This window comes from Epinephelus fuscoguttatus, linkage group LG13, assembly GCF_011397635.1.
Source record: "Epinephelus fuscoguttatus linkage group LG13, E.fuscoguttatus.final_Chr_v1".
Taxonomy (NCBI): Eukaryota; Metazoa; Chordata; class Actinopteri; order Perciformes; family Serranidae; genus Epinephelus; species Epinephelus fuscoguttatus.
The window spans coordinates 40,079,354-40,093,834 of record NC_064764.1 but is presented as its reverse complement, the minus strand read 5'-3'; the positions used below and the strand labels follow the sequence as shown (position 1 = coordinate 40,093,834).

The 14,481-nt window shown below is 41.0% G+C and overlaps 1 protein-coding gene across 4 annotated transcripts in view; it reads left to right on the top strand.

Moving 5' to 3' along the window:
* epsti1 (epithelial stromal interaction 1) overlaps window positions 1–14,481 on the top strand; it is a 29,639-nt gene that overhangs the window by 519 nt on the left and 14,639 nt on the right. For 2 of the 4 annotated variants that reach the window (XM_049593970.1, XM_049593973.1), the window contains exons 2-6: window positions 3,549–3,719; window positions 7,215–7,273; window positions 7,377–7,460; window positions 9,287–9,360; window positions 9,536–9,619. In XM_049593970.1, the coding sequence (XP_049449927.1) occupies window positions 3,549–3,719; window positions 7,215–7,273; window positions 7,377–7,460; window positions 9,287–9,360; window positions 9,536–9,619 (472 nt within the window). Of the gene's footprint in view, window positions 1–3,548; window positions 3,720–3,908; window positions 3,936–7,214; window positions 7,274–7,376; window positions 7,461–9,286; window positions 9,361–9,535; window positions 9,620–14,481 lie in introns of all 4 variants that reach the window. The other 2 variants (XM_049593971.1, XM_049593972.1) reach the window with 2 other exon arrangements.

The window sequence follows — 14,481 nt, the reverse complement described above, 5'->3', positions numbered from 1 at the left end:
TTACAACTGCAGCCACAAATGGGCGTTCTCGCGCTGGTGGGGGTTCCCGTTTTCGCCGACTGGAACGCCCCCTTCTTCTTCTTCTAGCATAGAACTAGTTAGCCAAGTTTCAAAATAAGATCTAGTGGTCTAAGCTTACATTTATGTATAGGACTAGTCTGGAGATCCAGTCCGAAAGCAATACAGTTGTGCAAGAATATGCCTGAATTGAATAATGACTACATTAAAATAACACTTAGGACATTGTGCAGTTCCAATCCAGTTACCGTACACTTTATGAAGGCTCAGACAGTAGGGTTCACTTACTTTTCCCACTGGCGGTTTGGATGATACAAATTGCAGTAAGTTATCTGAACAATTTACCATTTACCATTGTAGGCACAGTATGTACAGTATTATGGGGTGCCATTTGTAAAGTGTCTCACGCTGTAAATAACATCAACATTTTGCCACATTTAGCTTCAAACAATGTTTAAAAAAGTATTGTTATTTTTTTAACGTCACCTTTTACCACATTTACAGCAATATTTGTTAACTTAGAAATATATTAAATAGTTAAATCTAAATATTAAATGTGGCACCTAAATGTTAAATGTTAAATCTAAATATTAAATCTAAATCTAAATCTAAATGTTAAATCTAAATGCTAAATATAAATATAAATATAAATATTAAATCTAAATCTAAATCTAAATGTTAAATCCAAATGTTTTGGGTGAAACTAAATATTTAGCTAATATGCAAATTCACACTGCCGGTCACCGGAAATACCAAAATAAAAGCTCGAGATGGTCAGACTGTTTATAGAATCAAATAACGAATTAAAACCAACTTATCGGGGGAAATGGACACGTGAACATACATTAGCGTGATAATAACTACCTAAAATAACAAGAAACGTGTTTGGAGAAATTTTATTTGACGTGTACTTTGAGTTGTTAGTGTCCCTTCGGAGGGATTAACAACCTAAGCTAAGCTAACAACCGTCAGTTCTTAGCCCCGTTAGCAGTGTCTGTAATGACTCATTAACTCTTCAACGGTCCGTGAAAAAAATATTTTTTTTCCAGCGGATGTCTTAGTTACAACATGATTGAGCTAGCAAAGCAGTTTTGTGTTGCTATGTGTGGTATTTATTCAGTTTTGGGAAATCACGATGTCTAGAAAGCATCAGTGGCCGCAGCAGCAGCAAAGCTATCAGGACGTCATCTGTTAAAAGCCTCCCGTTGTCGGATACGACATTAAACTACTCCAGTTAGCTCAATCATGTTGTAACTAAGACATCCGCTGGAAAAAATATTTTCTTCACGGACCGTTTAGAGTTTAGCCCCGCTAATCTACGATAACCATGTTATTAATTTCAGACCGTGATAGTAATGTTTGTTCAGTCATAGTGTTTATAGGCTTTACAAACACCAGATTAGTCTAAACGGTGATACAGTGACGTGAAAAACGTGAGATGTGCATATATATATATATATATGTAGCTAAACTCCGCTGGTTTTCTACCCGGAAGTATTTGTAAACAACAAGGTGATTCCCTCAGAAGGGACACTAACAACTCAAAGTACACATCAAATAAAATTTCTCCAAACACGTTTCTTGTTATTTTAGGTAGTTATTATCACGCTAATGTATGTTCAAGTGTCCATTTCCCCCGATAAGTTGGTTTTAATTCGTTATTTTATTCTATACACATTCTGACCATCTCGAGCTTTTATTTTGGTACTTCCGGTGACCGGCAGTGTGAATTTGCATATTAGCTAAATATTTAGTTTCACCCAAAACATTTAGATTTAACATTTAGATTTAGATTTAGATTTAATATTTAGATTTAACATTTATATTTATATTTATATTTAGCATTTAGATTTAACATTTAGATTTAGATTTAGATTTAGCATTTAGATTTAGATTTAATATTTAGATTTAACATTTAGATTTAGATTTAGATTTAGCATTTAGATTTAGATTTAATATTTAGATTTAACATTTAGATTTAGATTTAACATTTAGATTTAGATTTAGATTTAATATTTAGATTTAGATTTAATATTTAGATTTAACATTTAACATTTAGGTGCTACATTTAATATTTAGATTTAACTATTTAATATATTTCTAAGTTAACAAATATTGCTGTAAATGTGGTAAAAGGTGACGTTAAAAAAATAACAATACTTTTTTAAACATTGTTTGAAGCTAAATGTGGCAAAATGTTGATGTTATTTTCAGCGTGAGACACTTTACAAACGGCACCCCATACAGTATGTATATTTACATTCAGAGTATGTGCAGAATGTACATTTAGTGGCAATATAATACAAAGTGCAGACATCTTCAATCAGATACCTGCCATAAGCTATGTGCCTCAGCACCAGGTGTGCGCCAGGCCAATTCCTTCTTTTGGAAAAGCCTTTGAGGCGTAGTGCAAGGCCACTGCCACGGCCTGCAGTCTTATACATTTTTCCAACCGTTATATGTATCAGACTGCCTTTCTTAAGTTTGAGGTCCCCTGCCAAACTATCATTAATATAAATAGAGGGGCAGAATGGCTTTGCAAGTTCCTGGAAAGTTTTTGAAACTCTGTTAAACACTCCAAGCATAGCCATGTCCATACTCAGTGTCTCTTCAATAATAAGCTTAAGGACGTCAGGTGGTAAGAATGGCCTGTCCTCTGTTGTGATGGGTGTGCCTGCTGGTCCTGCTGGACAGCTTCAGGACTGGAAGGTGTGGCTGAGATGGGGAGATGGAGAGAGTGAGACGAGTGTGCCAGCTAATTCTGCATCGCTAGAGAGAAAGAAAGAAAGAAAGAGCGAGATCAGTATATTGGCTACCATCTTCATGAGCACCAAATATAAGTAAATAGCAAAATATGGACACAATGTATAAAACCTTTCACTGCTTAGAGATTGGGAGGTGTGGCTGAGATGGGGAGATGGAGAGATTGAGATGGCTGTGCCAGCTAGTCCTGCAGGGCTAGAGAGAGAGAAAGAAAGAAAGAAATAAAGAAAGAGCAATCAGTATACCGGTTACCATCTTCATGAGCACCAAATATAAGTAAATAGCAAAATATGGACGCAGTATGTAACACCTTTCAAGCATAAAGGTCTCCAGCAGCTGCCCATACCACCAACTCCTGATAGAGAGCATGTCCACCTGAAAAGTAAAGTTATGCTTTAAATGTCTTCATAGCCTGATACAAATCCATGTTACAGTACTGTTTACTCATTGATAAGAACTATGGCAGTGTACATTTTTACAGATGTAGCCATCTCCTCCAGTAAGTACAGTACCTGCAGACAAAGTTAGGTGTATGGCCTATTGGTTCATGTTAACTGTAGCCTCCAGATAGGATGACTGAATTATTAAAAGCCTTATATTTCACGCTACACATCTGATTGAGATTTGAAAAAACTCACCTCACTGAAATCATATGGCTTTTGGAGGGTAGCATACATTGCGTACTGAAATGGACATACAAATGTGTTAGTTGTTCTGCAAACTAGTCATCAGTCATCATTTCTGAAAATATTGCATCTCACCATCAGCATAAACACCCCACACTCCTTCTGCTGGCTGAGAGTGTGGCGGGCCTTCTGGCTGAGAGTGAGGTGGGCCATCTCCTGGCTGAGAGTGAGGTGGGCATTCTTCTGGCTGAGAGTGTGGTGGGCATTCTTCTGGCTGAGAGTGCGGCGGGCCTTCTCCTGGCTGAGAGTGAGGTGGGCATTCTTCTGGCTGAGAGTGGGGTGGGCCTTCTCCTGGCTGAGAGTGGGGTGGGCCTTCTCCTGGCTGAGAGTGAGGTGGGCCTTCTCCTGGCTGAGAGTGGGGTGGGCCTTCTCCTGGCTGAGAGTGAGGTGGGCATTCTTCTGGCTGAGAGTGGGGTGGGCATTCTCCTGGCTGAGAGTGAGGTGGGCCTTCTCCTGGCTGAGAGTGAGGTGGGCATTCTCCTGGCTGAGAGTGGGGTGGGCCTTCTCCTGGCTGAGAGTGAGGTGGGCATTCTTCTGGCTGAGAGTGGGGTGGGCCTTCTCCTGGCTGAGAGTGGTAGGTGCTGAGGTGTCTAAGCAGTTGTTTTTTCCTCAGAAACATTAGACTACAAGCACAGCAGTGGTAGTGTGACTCCTTTCTGCAGTCCCATTTGCAGGTATACATCACAAACTCTGAAAGGAAGGTAAAAAACATTCTTCATATCATCAACACAAAGGTTATTAATCTAAACCAATGAATCAGCAATCAGTTAACATACCTCCATGCTGTATCACTGTTTTCAGATGAGACTGTAAATGTGTTTCCACTTTTGAGTAATCACCCTTATAAAGTGGGCAAAAGGGCCAGTGAAGAAATTGGCATCCTTGCTCTGAACATCTTGTGGCCTGGGGCTTGTGGCCGCTCCACAAAACTGACAGATGTAGCTATAGATTAGAGAAATACGGAGAACATTAGCCAAGCTCAACTTACTTTTCTCACCCTGTTAGAACTAGCTACTACCTGCTGAATCCAGGGAATCCTCACGTGAGAAAGCTAAAACTCTGTTAAAAAACTAACTACGTGAAAACGAAGTTAGTAAACAAGATGCGTTTATAAATTATGTACCCGTAGAGGCCTATATTAGACAAAGTTACCTACCACCAAAACGAAGCAACGCCCCCACCAATGTTCTATGTGTCGCCAAGCAGCGTGTCCGCTATTTCATGCCTCTTGCCGTGCTGGCTAACACGTTAACATCTAACTTAACAATGTACTGTGGTAATGTAAACTACACAGTAAAATAATTGGCAAAGTCTTCGCTGCAAACTCTAGCTTCCAGCTACAAACAGTCTAACATGTTGCTTTCTTCTGGCTAGCTGCTACGGCTAATAGCTATGGATAAGATAGCATGACATTAGCTGCTACTGAACCATGCTTGTCGCCATTATTGATATTGGATTCGGATACCATATAAGATTAAGGATTACGACACGACAGTTATATCAGTGGTATAAATGAGGATACATCCAAGTTAATGTTGTCGAAATAAACAATAGCCTACTTACTGACATAGTCTCTAATCGTATGACCACTTTGCTTTCCCTGGGAAACATTAGAAGCGGAAATGACATCATACCCAGTATGCCTTGCGAAACTCTTCGTGATTGGTCGATGAAACGCTATTGGGAACGCCCCATTGGACGTTCTTGTGTCATGACGGGAACGCCCAAACTGCAGCTGGACCCTCCAATCGAGAGGAAAACGGTGCGTGCACTGTTTCCCGGAAATCCCAGGAACTTGTGTGACGTAGGGCTACAAGCGTTACTTAAATGAGACAAAAGGAAAAATAACAACTAAGTGTACTCTTTGACTTAAGACGTTTGGCTGTGTTAATGAACGGAACAAAAAAAGGAAAACACAGGACTCATTTTAATAATTAGAGGCTACAAGAACAACAATAATCTGAATACTCTGAGTTTATAAACTATACATTTTTGGAAAGTTTAGAGTCTGACAAGCCCCCAAACCAATGTTTCCATTTTTTCCCCAAGTCTCTGTGGTGGCCATCTTGGACTTTTAAAATGGCGACCACCCTGTTTTTAGCTGGGTCCCTAATGATACATCAAATGGGTTCTGAGTTTATAAGTTAATTACACAGTTTTCAAGCCAAAGAAACAAATGGGGCCATTTCCTGTCATTAAGAATTGAATCTGGTGCTGCGCCTGCCTATAATGTGTGTTGTATGAGGCAAATAATCGCTGTATTTTTGTTACTGTACCTCTTATTACTACACTTGGCAACTAGATAGGTAGCGTTAGCAGCTGGCTTTAGTAAAACAACAGCAAAGATTACCTGTGTGGCTAGTGTTAACCACTGGCTGATACCAATCTAATGTTAAATACAATAAGTTATTAAACAGTCGTCAGTTCAGTTCCAGACTCTGGCGAGAGGAAGGGAGGAGGTGTGTGCTTAATGGTAAATAAGGACTGGTATGACAACATGAATATGAGATGCTGTCCTGTTCCTGCTCGCCCTGTGCTACAAGGAGAATAAACACCCTGGATCACTGCTCTACACCATTCAGAGGTGATTGCAGAGCAGCACTGCCTGTGTACAGGAGGAGCGACCATGCGGCTGTCTTGTTGAGGTTGAGATATGTACACATACTTCAACACATCCCCCAGTGACGTGAGAGATGGAGTCAGTCAGAGCACAGAGGACGTTCCAGGACACCTCCATCGATGTCACCAGTGAATTCACAGTCTGCGGTGGATTTCATTTGTGAAACAGCAGAAGCAACTGCACCCAAAACTACAGTTGAATCATTCCACAACCAAAGACCATGGATTGACAGAAACATCCAGGATGCCATAAACACACACACTGCAGCCAGACATTAATTTTCATATTCATCATGTTCTAACAATTCCAAAAATGTAGTTTATCAACTCCCCAAAAACTTTGAACAAAAATACACAAGGGACTGGACTATAAATTAGGAATCGAAAAATACATTACTTGTGACATTAAAGCAACAGTAATAACATGTTAGGATATTGTTGTTTACGATACTTGTCATGATAAACAACAGCTGCTTAAACAACTTATGTTCAGAGTCCGATTTCAGTTGAATGCAGCATTATACTTGGATTATTTTTGATCCATGACAGCAGCATTTTAATGTTTTGGCTGCACAAGGTGTTGATTTTATCAGCTTTGTATACGGATAGGTAAATAAATTCTTAATCTTAAAAGAAACACATGTCATAACAATGACCTGAGCAGAAAAAAACCCTGTCGTCAGGAACCAAAAAGATGTTGCCTTAAAGGAACAGTGTGTAAGATTTAGGGAGCTTTGGTGGCGTCTAGAGGTGAGGACTGCAGACTGCAAGCAGCTGAAACTTGAACCGGAAAAACACTGAATAAAAGAGGTTCACATTCAGAAAGTGTTTTTCTGACCTCTCATCGCGGAGAGGCTACTAACATCAGTGGCCGATACAAAAAAACTTGAATGTCTCTATATAGAGTCAGTGTTTGGTTTGTCCATTCAGAGCTACCGTAGAAACAAGGCAGTGCAACATGGCAAGCTCTGTAGACGAGGACCTGCTCCAAATAAATATCTGATTAAGAAATACAAGACAACAAATATAATCCAGGCATTTTAACTTTTGACAGTTTTGATACTCATTTGAAATAGTTTACTTTACTCTGTTAAATCACTAACAAGCACTTTCTGTCTCCGTCCTCAGCTCCAGTGGATACCACATGATCCCACCAAACGAAGCTCGCCGACGAGAGACCCAAATGAGTAGGCTGAATATACTGCTTTCGAATATGCTACCTGTATTGTTATATTGTTTAGGTTTTGCTGAACTTTATTTCCCAAGTAATGAAGGTTTGTGTTGCTGCAGTTGCTCAGAAAGGTGAGGAGACTTTTCAGAAATGGAAAGAGGCGAACAGACCCACCGCCGTGCACCTGACACCAGAGACGCTGGGTAAGCCAACACACCACAGTCACAGCAGTGTCAGCAGCCAGAATTGAGCCGGTTTATTCAGCCTGATTCTGGGGCGTCATTTATTCGGAGTCTCAGCCAAGTCGGGCATACAGATGCAGCCTGACTTATTTTCTCCAGCATGTTGATTTTGGCCTGATGCTGGGCCAGGTCATTATTTAATGGTGCAGTGATGGCAGTGTTGGCAGCCAGAATTGGACCATTTTATCTGGCCCGAGGTTGGGCCATGTCGGCTTGCCCGACTGGGCAAACCGATATGGCCCAACTTATTTCATATTTGGCCAGGTCATTTTTGATAATGGCCCAGGGATGGCAGTGTCAGCAGCTGGAAATCGGGTCAGTTTATCTGGTCTGATTCTGGGACGTCATTTATCCTGAGTTTTAGTCGAGTCAGGTATACGGACACGGCCTGACTAATTTATTCTATTGGGTTTGGTTTTCAAAGGCGGCCCAATGACGGCAGTGTCAGCAGTTTGATATCAGGCCAGTTTATTTGGCCTGATTCTGGGGCCTCATTCATCCCAAGTCACACCTGAGTTGAGCAACTGGATGTGGCTCGACTTATTTCATTCAGCAGGTTGTTTTGGGCCAACTTAGTCTTTTTTAAGGCGGACCAGTGTTGGCAGCTGGAATTGGGCAAGTGTATCCGGCCTGATTCTGGGGTGTCATTTATCCTGAGTCTTAGCCAAGGTGGGCATACAGATGCAGCCCGACTTGTTGATTTTGGGCCAACCCTGGGCCAGGTCTTCTTCTAACCGCTTCATCCTCTTGAGGGTCGCGGGGGGGCTGGAGCCTATCCCAGCTACATTGGGCGAGAGGCAGGGTACACCCTGGACAGGTTGCCAGACTATCGCAGGGCTGACACATAGAGACAAACAACCATTCACACTCACATTCACACCTACGGACAATTTAGAGTTATCAATTAACCTAGTTCCCAATCTGCATGTCTTTGGACTGTGGGAGGAAGCCGGAGTGCCCGGAGAGAACCCACGCTGACACGGGGAGAACATGCAAACTCCACACAGAAGGGCTCCCACGCCCGGGATCGAACCGGCAACCCTCTTGCTGTGAGGCGAGAGTGCTAACCACCACACCACCGTGCCGCCCCTGGGCCAGGTCATTTTTGATTTTTAATGGAAGTGTCGGCAGCTGTGAATCAGGCCAGTTTATTTAAACTGATTCTGGGGCTTCATTTATCCTGAGTCTCACCGGAGTCTGGCAACCGACTTATTTCATCCAGGGTGTTGGTTTTGGGCCACAGCTGGGCCAGGTCATTTCTCCAGGAGGACCAGTGACGACAGTGTCAACAGCTGGAAATAGGGCCGGTTTATTTGGCCTGAATTTGGGATGTCATTCATCCCAGGTCTCATCCAAGTCAGGCAACTGGAAGGGCCTGAGTTATTTCATCCAGCCTGCTGATTTTGGGCCGATGCTGGGCCAGGTCATTTGGTGATGGCAGTGTCGGCAGCCGGAAATGGGGCCAGTTTATCTGGCCTGATTCTGGGGCGTCATTTATTCTTAACCGAGTTGGGCGACCAGATGTGGCCCAACTTATTTCTTCCAGCATGCTGACTTTGGGCCAGTGCTGGGCCAGGTCATTTTTGATAATGGCCCAGTGATGGCAGTGTCGGCAGCTGGAATACGGCCGGTTTATCTGGGGACAAAACATCCTTACTACCACATTCACCTCTGAGCACCCAATGCAAATCATCGTCAACAGTTTGTGTCACATTATTTCTGCTTTGTTGTACTTACACACTTACTGCCTGACTGATACGGTGTCATATGCTGTTTGATTAATCAAGGTGGGAATGTCACAGAGGCTGAAGCCAGGGCGAGGCAGTTTAAAGACTTACGCTGCTCCAAAATCCAGAAGAAGGTACTCAATCACACATTTACTGTTGCAACCACACATCATGTTCATCCATTCAGTTTTTATGCACCTTTAGATATATTTTAATGCAAGAAATGGGTTTCTGAGTGTCACCGTGTGCTTTTCCTTTGTGTGATGGATGAATCAGAAATAAACATTTAATGTGACCTGTTGTTTCTAGCTGAAAAAGGAGGAGTTGGACAAAAAGAGGAGACAAGAAGAGGAGGAGGAGAACCAGAGGAAGAAAGATAAACAGAGGGAGATGGTGAGACCAAGATTAAAATGACTATGAATATGTACTTTGGCTTTTAGTAAAAGCTTTGTGTAATTTAGCATTAAAACTGCCATATATCACTCACTACCCCTTTTATTTATATTTCAATTACAGATGAAATTATTACGATCAGAGGAAAATCAGCCATTATATACATTATATATATTGAGCACGCTTTGGGGAGTTACTTTCAAATGAAGCTTCGGCTCTAATCTGTTCATATTTCAGTCAGCACAGTGATTTCCTTATTTCCCAGAGTGCTTTTTGGAGTTTATTGTCAGGAATGTACTTCACTCAGCCATGGTGTGGAAGTGTAGGTGGAAAGAGCAATAGAAGTTGTAATGGTTAGTGTTTTTCCAGTAGAAAAGTTGCACCACTAACTCAGAATATAGCATGTCTGGTGGCTTCGTTATGGAGAGTGAGTTCAATAGAAAACGTCCTATCTCTGCCTCCTCTCTGTGATGGGTATTTGTGATTGTTGAATGTCGGTGCAAACAGACTCCAAAAAATGCACCTGCCAATCAAAACCATGCAGGGTGCAGAAATGCAAATTACAAGCAAGTCTAAACTCTGGTGTAACTGTACGAATGAAGCGATATTACATCAATTGGCCAAAGGGGGGCGCTATAGCAACCCATTGAAATGTCAAACTTTGAATGGGCATATCTCATGCCCTGTATGTCATAGAGACATGAAACTTTGCACAGAGATGCCTCTCCTCATGAGGAACACATTTGCCTCAAGAACCCATAACTTCCGCTTATATAGATTTTCCGCCATTTTGAATTTTTTGAAAAACACTTCAAATGGATCTCTTCCTAGGAAGTTTGAGCGATCTGCATGAAACTGGGTGAACATAATCTAGGGACCAATATCTAAAGTTCCCTCTTGGCAAAAGTTGGAAAACTTCCTAAAACTGAGCTTCTATAAGGCAATGAATATTGCGGAGGGCGTGGCTCATCACATAAAGGTGTAGAACATCTCAAGGGTTTCACCCATCACCACGCAACTTTGTAGGCATATGACCACACATAATCTGAGGGGACCCCTCCATTATTGAGCCCATCAAACAAAATGGGGGCGCTAGAGAGCTCATTTCTTATCTAGGCCTAACCGCCATATGGATTTTTACTAAACTTGGTAGATATGTAGAACAGGACGCCTCAAGGTGACTGGAGAAATTTAACTCTAATTGGCAACTGGGTGGCGCTATAACAACAGAAAAATGCTTCAAAATGGCTAAAATGTGACCGATCGCTGTGGCTCCCCCTGTGGACCAATGTTGGTGTTGTTTTCTAATGTTTGGTATGACTAAGTCATGGTATGGTATGCTGTACATAATCACGGAAACTGTCAGTGTGTCATTCTGTCAGTCAGTCATTCTGTCTGTCCCACGTTTTTCTACTCACTGACGTGGTCAATCTATGTGAAACTGCACATAGGCATTGAGGACTGGCATAGGTAGAAGGTGACAAAGCTACCAATGGCTATGGACTAGTATACCTGATTACTGAAGATTAGAGGCATCATGAAAGTAGACTTCATGGCAGAACACTTGCACTGGTTTGCATCAGGCTGTACAGGTGCACCTAATAAAGTTAATCCCTTCAGGATTATGCAGGTATTTTTGCCTGATTTTACGGCAGCTTTCCTTTTTTTCAATTAATAGTTTTTCCATTTTGTTGCAAAACTAAACATAAACCACACACAAACATGTATATTATAAGAGAGAAAAATGTAGGAAAAAGTTTGCGGTACTTTGATGAAATTGCAAGGTTGCTCAGAATTCACAGATTAGTTTAATTTGCATTAAAGGTCCAGTGTGTAAGATTTAGAGGGATGTACAGTAGTGGCTTAAGATGAAACTTCTCCCTCATAGGATTCCTTCAGTATTCATTGTTCAGGAGGTTTTTAACAGGAGCCAAATTATCCACATCGGTCTCTTTCTCTCCAAAACAAACAGATCAGATGATTTAAACCAGGAGAAACATTGAATAAAGTAGTTTCACGTCACAAATCTGTGATTTTCCGATGCTGCTTGGCACGCCAGAGACCGGCCGCTCGCCCACCACATGCTAATGTGTGCTCATCTTTTTTCTCTGATAACTTAAGATCCAGTCGTTCAGGAGGTTTTTACAGGAGCTGAATTACCCACAGAGGTCTCTTCCTCTCCAAAACAAACGGACCAGGTGATTTAAATTGGTGACAACATTCAAAACATCTGTTTTCCTGGCACTGTTCTTCAATGAGCAGCGCCAGAAAATGTGAATATCCCTTTCTAGAGCAAGTTTTGTTTATTCATTCTGGCTACTGTAGAAACATGGCGGTGCAACATGGCGATCTCTATAGATGAGGATCCTCTCCTTATGTAGATTTAAACTGGTCATTCCAAGGAAAGGAAAAAAACAATAATAATAATTATTTTCAGGTCATTATACACTTAAGAAAACTTTCTTATTGTATTATATTCCATTTCTGCCAGTGTATCCCCCAAAATCCTACACACTGGGCCTTTAATACACATCATCACCTGTTTGTAATAATTAGAGCAGTATAAGCCCAAATTATAATGTTTAATGTTCATTTTGCTGCATAGCCACATTTTGATTTGTTGGTTTTCTTGACAAAAACAAGATATTGGCCTGTAAATACTAATTATACCAAGAAATATAAAAGAAATATAAAGAAAACATACTCATTTTATTCCATTTCTGCCAATATTTCCCACTAAATCCTACACACTGGAGCTTTAATTGTTGTGACTGCAACATTGCAACATCCTGGAGGGACTTTAAAGCGGACACTGAGTATATACATAGATTGCGACTTAAGAAATAATATGCATATAGATGAAACAATCAAATGATAAAACATCATCATATATTTGACAATAATTATGTAGAATAAGAAATGTACTGCAAATATAGAAATGACAACCAAACACAGAAACACACTGCAAATACAGATAACAGTGACTGATGTCAAAAGAAAGAAAGACTGATGACTGATATTAATTATGGTTATTATGGTAGTGTTAAGAAGGTGTGAAACTTTATTTTTAATTTATTCTGCTCATGTCCATGCGCAGCACTCAAAGTCACCATCACAACAACTTTAATACATATTCATGACCGGAAATTACCTGCCCCTCTCTCAAAACACAAATAATCAAAAGAAATCAATAGTCTGTTACAATTAATAACCAATACTTACAGTAACTTCAGAAAGAAAAATAAATAAACAAACAGAGAAGAATCGAGAGCCGAACACAATGTCCCCCTCAACAAAGGAACAGCTTCCACACGACAGCTTCATGTAGTCGAGTTGTTCCTTCTTTAGACATTTTCTTGAACTGAAAAATATTTAGACAACCTTTTAAACCATTGTGTAGATAATTCCACAGTTTAACGTCCACCACTGAAGTACACATCTGTTTTAGTGTGGTCTGTGCACTGTGGGGTGTCTCCCATCCACTGCATGGCACTTGTTTGTCCTCCTTCAGTGAGACAATATAATTTCTGGCCTCTAGATGTCAGTAGAGACAAGCATCCACCTGTGTGTGTCAGAGCGAGTCCTCCCTCACACACCCGCCATTAAAGCCATGACAACCACCTGATTAATGGTCTCGTGGGCTTCCAGCAAACCAAAGACAGCTCCTCACTCTGCTCTCAGACATGTCTGGCCCTACTTATGGTCTAATAGCGGTTAATGGACTGCTGCAGTTATGTGGACGGGTGATTAATGCTGAGGGCCAGAGTGGTGTTCCACAGACCTTTTCCTGTTGCGCCATGACCTCTATGAGGCCATAGGAATGTACTGGTAATCCAGCAAATAAAGACATGCATGCGAGGCAGCCTCTTCTTAGTCTATAGACGTGACCTAACAAGACGCTGGCAAAAACACGCCTCTGGGTCATGAGTTAGGGATGCAGAGGCAGATGAATGCCGGGTGGAAAATTATTAAGTGTTCAAAACCACAAAAACGGAGAACACTACAGCTCATCTCGGCTCCTGGACTCAGCAAGTCTCCTTTTTTTTGCTTTACAGTAAATACATACTGTAACAGCCCACATCATCGGGCTGCTCACGTCAGCTGTGCCAGAATGTAATCTTAAAATGAAAATACAGCAAATGCACTGAAATTACAGGGCCTTAAAGGGATTTCCATCTCTTTGTAGGACAATGGAATTAAGAAAATGGGATGTATAATCTTTCAAAATATCAAATATACCATAAAATAAAATAGATGATGAATGGGAATGAAATTGTAAATATAAATATTGTAAAAACCCACATCTTCTGACATATTTCCTGTGGACATTTTTTTGATTTATTAAATTTGATGCAGCCTTATCTTGGAAATGATTGGTTTTATGGTTTACTGTTATGCTTCCTGTAGGTTAAAAACACATTCTTAAAGGTCCAGTGTGTCAGGTTAAGGGAGATTAAGTGGCGTCTAGCGGTGAGCAGTGCAGATTGCAACCAGCTGAAACTTCTCCTGATTAGAATTCCTTCAGTTTTAATTGTTCAGGAGCTGAATTATCCACAGAGGTCTCTTTGTCTCCAAAACAAACAGACCTGGTGATTTAAACCTGAATCAAACAGTTTCATATTAAAAAATAAGTGTTTCTCTGACACTCTTGTCGCAGAGGGGCTGTAAACTACAGTGGCTGACATGAAAACGTGAATGGCCCTGTCCGGAGCCAGTGTTTGGTTTCTGCCAATATCTCCCCATAAATTCTTACACACTGGACTTTAAGTTACTTTTATTTTTAGAATATCATGAACTTGAACTTTATATTTTATGTCACACTGCCACAGGTAGCTCTTTAAGTAATGTTCATGTAGCATATG